This window comes from Borostomias antarcticus, assembly GCF_949987555.1.
Source record: "Borostomias antarcticus genome assembly, chromosome: 14".
NCBI classification, from domain to species: domain Eukaryota; kingdom Metazoa; phylum Chordata; class Actinopteri; order Stomiiformes; family Stomiidae; genus Borostomias; species Borostomias antarcticus.
The window spans coordinates 17,137,603-17,146,319 of NC_140247.1; the positions used below are offsets into that span (position 1 = coordinate 17,137,603).

Genomic DNA, 8,717 nt, shown 5'->3' on the forward strand with positions numbered 1-8,717 from the left:
ATAATAATATTAAATACAATAAAATATGTTCGCCTAATAGTGATAATAAGCAATAATTATTAGTATAAATAGCAATAACAATAAACCTGGATAAATTAGGCTGTGAGGATATATCGAAATTTCAAGAATTGTCCATATAGCAACTGTGCAATCATGATTTAGGTTGATGGCATTAATCTGGGATTGTCAAATCAAACACACAAGAAATGGAATCTATAAAAGAAAGAACCGATTTATTTACAAATTATATGGAAATATTTGAGAAATCGATGTAAATCGGAAATACCTTTATTGATTAAATACACTGGAACATACATGGTTTGCGTTGTAATAGGCGGGTGCATCCTATTTCAATAAAGACATTTTTTTATGAAAACGAATTTTAGGTTCTTATAGAGTTGAATTATAGGACATCCAAATTTATGACGAAGTCTTCAACGTAAAAAGCACATCCAAGCGTATATGCATGCAATGGGTATAGGCATATTTCTGACCAGTCTATATCGTTACAAAGCATTCATTTACCAGGCTCTAATTCCGTGTAAAGAGGACACTCCATTGCTGGAAGAAAACGTATTTTGGACGTTATTCAGTTCCCCGACCCCAAAGTTCATATAATTCACGTTGCTGGAGGAACCCTGCATAGTGGCGGCCGGGTAATTGCATGCGTAACTGGTGTTGCAACCTGGGCTTGGGTAATTGCTGAAGGCTGGATAACTGTTATAAGTGAAATGGTTGATACCCACGTTGTAGGGCGTGTTGTAGGTCGCTGTGTCCGCCAGACAGGGTTTGCCATCGCGGACTAGTACGGGGACTGAGATGCGTCGGGGCGGGGGGACCCCGACCATCTCCAAGCTCTGGTCCTGCCTCTGACGCTTGCATTTATAGCGCCTGTTCTGGAACCAGATCTTGACCTGGGTCGGGGTGAGTTTCAGCACGCCGGCCAGGTGGTCTCTCTCGGGGGCAGACAGGTATTTCTGCTGCTTGAAGCGCCGCTCGAGCTCATACACCTGGGCCTGGGAGAAGAGCACGCGCGGCTTCCTGCGCTTCCGGGGTTTGGGTCGTTCCGTGTCCTCTGCCTCCTCGCTCTGAGCGGTGTACACATCTACAAACATCAATGGAAACATATTCAGTGACATTTCATGCGATGTTGATGGAAAGACATGAAATTAAAACGTAGGCTAGCATTGAATAATATGTATAGGCCTATATTAAAATCAAGGCCACATATTTGTATCAACATTAACCTACAATATATTGATATGAATACATTAAGCCATTTAGGCTATTCAACCTAACATTTGTTGTCACCAAGCTGTTTTACGCACGAATTGCAACCTATGGGAATTTTAATTCTGCATCAAATTTAGGCTACATCGTGCTGTTTATTTTTTATATTTTATTGCGCTCATTTCATGTTTGGCAATTTAGATTGCAATGAATTTTCGGTGAAACCTTTACTACATTTAGAATAAAGCTGCATATTTAGAGAGTTAAATCACGTGTAGGCCTACACTATAAACTGTCACCTTTTCTGTGTTTTCCATTGAAGCAGTCTGTCTTTCCATCCTTCACTATGTCCATTTCCAAGAACGTTTTCCCATAAAAGGCTGCGGCGAAATTGAGCGCCGTATTTCGGTTGGCTTTAGCATCCTGGAGGTCTTCTCCGAACATCGAGACTCCAGGAGTCATCTCCCGGTGGGGCTCCTGCTTCAGGCGGGCCAACATACACGAGGAGGTCGCTACAGCAGAGTCCATCCGAGGAGAGATGTCCAGAGAAACCATATCCTCATGACTCTGTTCCAGGTTCAATATATCCTTCACCGAGAAGGGAGTGGACGTGCTAGGACTGGGGAACATGGCCAAGGAGCACCTAGTTAACCTGACATAAGGCAACAGGGACGATTACTCCAAAATCACCACTTCCTGGTAATATTTACCGAGCTCAAGTACTCGTTTGTTTAACCTTGGGGATCCTGAGTGGAGTGTGCATCTTGAATATCAACTCAGTCTCCTAACTTTTCCTTGGCTCCTCTTCTACGACGCACAGTGACAGAGAGAGGGGCAGGGAGGAGGGGGAGGGGAGGTTTCACTGAGGATGGGGGCTTACCATAGGTGGTCCCATTTCCGATGACGTAGCCTAAATCGGTACTGCATTAAAATCCAAAAAGCAAATTGTGTTTGCAATATTAGGCACGCAAGATGAGGCTATACAGGCGTAAACATGTTTTTGTCCATTTAGGTTCCACGTGAATTTGGGTAAAGGCCTGAATTTTTCCCATAATCATCTTCTCACATTTGGACTGATATGGACCATAGAGAGTTGAGAGAACGAATACCACAATAACAGTATAATATAATATATAATGCACAAGACCTGTTACCATCGTCCTCACTGTGTGTGTGTGTGTGTGTGTGTGTGCGTGTGCGTGCGTGTGTGTGTGTGTGTGTGTGTGTGTGTGTGTGTGTGTGCGTGCGTGTGGGAGGTGTGTGTGTTTGTGTTGGGGGAGGGGGTAATTATAACTATCAAATCCGGGGGGAAACGGACCAGGCAGTGGTCGAGAAGAAGTTGGTCCCCAAACGCGGAACCTGAGACCAACAGCAACACACTCCTGTCTGCCTCCGAGAGATCTGGAGACACTAGGTCGCTTATCGGGACGTGATAGCAGATGACAACAAACCCGCATCCGGGGCCCAGCAGCCAAAGGGAACACACACTATATTGAATCCTATATTCAGAATTACTTTGACCTCAGTTTAAGAAGTGCATTGGTTTGGTCTATTATTCTGCGTACACATTTAGCCTATAGTTTTATGAATGCAAATCAGTAGGCTAATTAGATAAACGTTCAAAGCTTCATACGAAGTTAAAAACGTGTTAGGCCTTTAGGTCGTCTGAGGTTTAAATGGAGTGAATGAGTGCGGGATAAGGTCTTTGGCAGAGGAAAGGGCAGGAGAGCTGCGCTGGCACTGGACCTGTTATTAATGCGTGTGGAGACGGCCGCTGGAGACAGACAGTATTATCGTTTGTTTTATCTCCAGCGTTTATCACAGCAGTGAGGTAAATGGGTCCACCGTCTCCGACCCAGCGACGGTGTTTATAGTTTTAAAGACTATTTGCGCGCCTCTGAAGCTGATGTATGGTCGTGAAATCTTTTACAGGCGCACAGATCGTCACAGGCCTGTCTGTGGCTGCAATAATTGGTGAAAAAAGTAAACGGATCGAGACTGCGTGACATGGAAACTGTTCTCTTTCGCATGAATAATACTTTTTCTCCAGAGCATGTATACCAGCTGTGAAGATAGGCTAGCTTTTTACAATTGACAGTAAAAGGAAAGACCCGATTGCAGGTTGACTTATAGTTGAACTGATCGTTATTGTCATTTGCCATTTCAAAACTTGTAAATATTGTTGTCACAAATGTACTAACCTCCATGTTTAATGTAGCCTAGGCTACTGTAAATAGTAGGCTATAATAACCACAAGAATATTTATAATACAAATAAAAATAATTATAATGATCAAATAGCCTACTACAACCAATTCATATTTATATTAGCAATGCGGATATTGATGTGAATATGAATAGCCAAATTCTCATAAATTACAGTCTTGTGCATCATTTGGCAATATGGGAACTGCAAAATTAAACTGCAGTTAATTGCAAAACCACAACGCAAGATTGGCTAAAGTTTAAGGCATATATCATTCTCTGAACTGCCTAAATTAAACATGGCAGGTCTATTACTGGCACATGTTTCATATCCCTAATGCACTACAACACCGCTCAGCGGTCCTCTCACCGGCCGGGCTTTCTGCAACACATCTCCCTCCGAGATAAAGCGATAGATAAGGTTGCTTAAAAACTTCCGCTGCGCGGCCAGTTGTAGATATTTCGAGGCTCTCTCGGAATAGGCTGTGTGTGTGTGTGTGTGTGTGTGTGTGTGTGTGTGTGTGTGTGTGTGTGTGTGTGTGTGTGTGTGTGTGTGTGTGTTTCTGGCCGTGGCTGCGTGTGAGGGAAGCGACTGGCGTCATCCGGCTCTCATCCTGAACTGTGTCAATACTGTCGAGATTAAATACCTCACTAATTGCGCTGACTAATTAGTGACTAATGATTGTGACTATTGAGAGATAAACTATTAGGCTACATGATGAATAATTGCAAAGTGCATACCAATTGGTAAAATGCCTAATAAGTACATTACTGCAATTTCACTTTAAAGTGTGGCCTGTTGAGAGGTATGTAATTTCAGGCTAGTCATTTAGCCACAAGGCACATCAATGTGATTTTTGTTGTTACAAAAATCAGATTGGGTGAACTATCCCTTTACCACGTTGGAAAACAGTCTGAGCAACATCAAGACGTGTTTAGTTTTTTTTACTCAGGCCACCTGTTTCTCTGAGTAGGTGAAGAGTTCTCTCTCTATTCCCTTCTGTATCAATTAATGGCCCAGGCAATCCCAGCCACACAGCGTTCACAGAGTCCAAGGCCAGGCCACAGCCATGTATCCTCACCCAGGTGTCCCTCCATCTCTCTCACACACCACATGTCTCAGACAATATTAGTAACGGCTATGGGGATGTGGTTTCTTTGAGCTTTTCCACTCGAGCTGGAGTAAGAATATGGAGTCTGCTGCTAGTTCTTCGCATCTGTGATGTAGTTCTCCTTCTTAAATCGGGAATTCACCTTTAAGTTGGTCAACTTGTTCAGCGTCTAAGTCTACCACCATGTGGCCGTTCTTGTAACTGCAGGCAGCGATTGTAAGTGTTGTTAAGCGCTACTGTGGACTCTCCTACCCCCTTTCTCCCCCTACATCCTCCCACCTCTACTACATCCTCCCCCCACTCCTCTCCTCTCCTCCTCCCTCTCCTACATCCTCCCTCTCTCCTCCCCCCACTCCTCTCCTCCTCCCTCTCCCCTCACCTCTCCTACATCCTCCCTCTCTCCTCCCCCCACTCCTCTACTCCCACCTCCCCTCGTCCCCTCCCCTCTCCTCCCCCTCTACTCCCACCTCCCCTCTCTCCCTCTCTCCTCGTCCCCTCCCCTCTCCTCCCCCTCTCACCTCTACTCCCACCTCCCCTCTCTCCTCCCCTCACTCCCCTCCTCCCTCTCCCCTCTCCCCTCTACTCCCACCTCCCCTCTCTCCCTCTCTCCTCCCCTCACTCCCCTCCTCCCTCTCCCCTCTCACCTCTACTCCCACCTCCCCTCTCTCCTCCCCTCCTCCCTCTCCCCTCTCCCCTCTACTCCCACCTCCCATCTCTCCCTCTCTCCTCCCCTCACTCCCCTCCTCCCTCTCCCCTCTCACCTCTACTTCCACCTCCCCTCTCTCCTCCCCTCACTCCCCTCCTCCCTCTCCCCTCTCACCTCTACTCCCATCTCTCCCTCTCTCCTCGTCCTCTCCCCTCCCCTCTCCTCCCCTCTCTCTCCCTCTCTCCTCCCCCCATCCTCCCTCTACATCTCATGTTCATAGTCTTGGCGCGGGTTCAGTGTGTCAAGTGTGTGTCGTGGTCCCCCGGGGAGTTCAAGGTGGTGTGATTGGTTCCCCAGACAGGGGGAGGGGCTCTGGGCCTGTGTGATGTGGTCCCCCGGGGAGTTCAAGGTGGTGTGATTGGTTCCCCAGACAGGGGGAGGGGCTCTGGGCCTGTGTAATGTGTGGACAGATAGTTGAGTCTACAGGGCTCTGCAGATGATGTCTGAGCTCTTATACAGATTCTGTATTGGTGCGATCGTAGGATAATTAATCACTGTCACTGCTGGGCGTCTGGTCATGGTGTCAACTTCCCTGTTCTGTGATTGGACGTCCGTAGACAGTTTACCCAGTGGTCATGTGCTTAGAGAGATACAGTGCAGACGTTTGGAAGGTAAAGCCACAGGTTTCTGTTCATAAAGTCCATGGTAAATCGTATGCAATCAAAACTGCTTTCTGTTAAGCAATCAAAAATGCCCTCACCAAATGCCCAACATGTATAATATTTATAAATGCTTGTATTTACAAGTTTGTTTTTAATTTGTACTAGATGTCTTTTATTGTATGTATTGTATTTTATTTTACTGTATGTTTGTATGTTTGGGGACTGCGGATGCTAATGAGCTAATAGCTAAATCCGTCATATTTCCATGTGTGTTCATATAGAGAGCTCTCTGTGTGTAAACGTGTCCATTAATGTGCATTGTCCCACGAAATGAACACATAAAGTCAAGTCAACAGACGGCACTTCTATAGCGCTGTTATCCAAAGCGCTTTACAACGGCCTCTCATTCACCCATTCACACACACATTCACACACACATTCACACACCGATGACACACACATTCACACACACATTCACACACCGATGACACACATCCATTCACACACCCATTCACACACACATTCCCGCACCCATTCACACACACATTCACACACCCATTCCCACACACATTCACACACACATTCACACACACATTCCCACACACATTCACACACCCATTCACACACACATTCACACACACATTCACACACCGATGACACACACCTGCGATCATGGGACGAGCTGATCGACCTCCTCAGCCAGCCTCCCCCTGGTAGTGTCTGTCCCTTAGCTGCTCTGGGCTGTGTTCATGTAGGCTAGTTTCACTATTAGTGTGTGTAATTGTGTACTGTACAGTATGCGTGCGTGTGTGTGTGTGTATGTGAGAGAGAGTGTGTGTGAGTGCTGATGTGTGTGGGTGAGAGAGAGAGTGTGTGTGTGTGAGAGAGAGAGTGTGTGAGTGTGTGTGTGAGAGAGAGAGAGAGAGTGTGTGTGTGTGTGTGAGAGAGAGAGAGAGAGAGAGAGAGAGAGTGTGTGTGTGTGTGTGTGTGTGTGTTGTCTGATGTATGAGTGTTTTATCATGATGCAGCGTAACCCAGCAGTTGTCTAGTGTTGTTTGGGTTTGTGGTTCTATGCAGTTTGTGATTTGACCACAGGGGGGCAGTGACACACAACATGACAGCAACGGGGTGAGTAGGAACAGAATAGAATAGAACAGAACAGAATAGAATAAAATAGAATAGGATAGAACAGAATAGAACAGAACAAAATAGAACAGAATATAATAGAACTGAACAGAATAGAATAGAATAGAATAGAATAGAATAAAATAGAATAGGATAGAACAGAATAGAACAGAACAGAACACAATAGAACAGAATATAATAGAACTGAATAGAATAGAATAGAATAGAATAGAATAGAATAGAATAGAATAGAATAGGCCGACGGGGGTTGTGGGGATGAGGGTGTGAGCAAGGGCAGGGGAGTGGGATTGAGAGACTGGTCCATCAGAACAGACCGGGGGGGGTAGCTGTCCAGGCAGAGGGGTGGTGGGGGGAGATACTGGGTCCTGGTGGGGGGGTTCTGACCAGGGGGTGGGTGACCAGGGGGGGGTGACCAGGAAGCGTTTGACCAGGGGGGGGGTGACCAGGAAGCGTCTGACCAGGGGGGGGGGTGACCAGGAAGCGTCTGACCAGGGGGGGGGGTGACCAGGAAGGTTCTGACCAGGGGGGGGGTGACCAGGAAGGGTCTGACCAGGGGGGGGTTACCAGGAAGCGTCTGACCAGGGGGGGGGGGGGTGTCCAGGAAGCGTCTGACCGGGGGGGGTGTCCAGGAAGGGTCTGACCAGGGGGGGGGGGCCAGGAAGGGTCTGACCAGGGGGGGGTGACCAGGAAGCGTCTGACCAGGGGGGGGGTGACCAGGAAGGGTCTGACCAGGGGGGGGGTGACCAGGAAGCGTCTGACCAGGGGGGGGGTGACCAGGAAGGGTCTGACCAGGGGGGTCTTCAGGGTCAGTCTACCGCAGCTGTTGGTTGTTGAGCTTGAGGACAACGTCAGGAAAGAAGCTGTTGTGGACCCTCTCCCTCTCCTTCGTGGTCCTGAAGCTCAGCCATCTTCCGTCTCTCTGGTGAGGTGGTGCTAACAGGTGGTATCTGGGGTGGTTGGGGTCTTTTGTGTTGGAGATGTCCTTCCTGCAGCAGCGTTGGTTGTAGAGATCCCCGATGGCTGGGAGCTCCACTCCCATGATCTTCTGGCCGTCTTCACCCCCCTCTGGACGGCATGACCACTGCATCCTGATACCTGGCTCTCTTATTCACCAACACCATGTTAGCGTCCACTCAACCTTTTCTGCACATCCTCAACATGTCTTTGCGCCGACTGCTCTCAGGTGCTTGCATTGCCCCTGCCTGTGAGGAACAAACCGCAGACCACGTCATCCAGGACTGTCCGATATACCGGACACCCAACGGAATGCGTGGCCTGACGGTTGTGGATGATGAAACGGTGACATGGCTCCTGGAGGTGTGCCCGGATATATAGCCCGGGTGACCCCTCACCCAGGCTCGGGGGGGTAAAAGGATAGCCCCTCGGCCCCGAGCCTGGGGGGAGAGGACACAACATCGAAACCACACGAAGAGGAAGAACCTGCAATAAAACAATGAATTTACACAATATTTCAGTGCGGTGACAGTTGTGACAGTGTGCATGTGTGTTTGTGTTTGTGTGTGTGTGCGTGTGTGTGAGTGTACGTGCCCTGCTGCGAGTGCCACACTCTTGTTTCGGAGAGCGTTTTGTTTTTGTTTCAATCTGTTCCGTTTGTTTTCCGAGTCCGAGTCGTGACCTCGTCATGATCAGCGATGCCCTCGCTCTGTCAGGCCTGCCTCGCCCGCCCCTCTCTCCCCCGCCGGCCTGACTCTCTCCC

General features: G+C 48.0%; 1 protein-coding gene across 1 annotated transcript; it reads right to left on the reverse strand.

Annotated features, from left to right (window-relative positions):
* Nucleotides 1-521: 521 nt before the first annotated feature.
* nkx2.5 (NK2 homeobox 5) lies at nt 522-1,860 on the reverse strand (the record flags this gene model as incomplete). Its single annotated transcript, XM_084448711.1, has 2 exons — nt 522-1,105; nt 1,530-1,860. The coding sequence occupies 2 exons, from the start codon at nt 1,858-1,860 to the stop codon at nt 522-524; spliced, it is 915 nt and encodes a 304-aa protein (XP_084304837.1).
* Nucleotides 1,861-8,717: the final 6,857 nt, after the last annotated feature.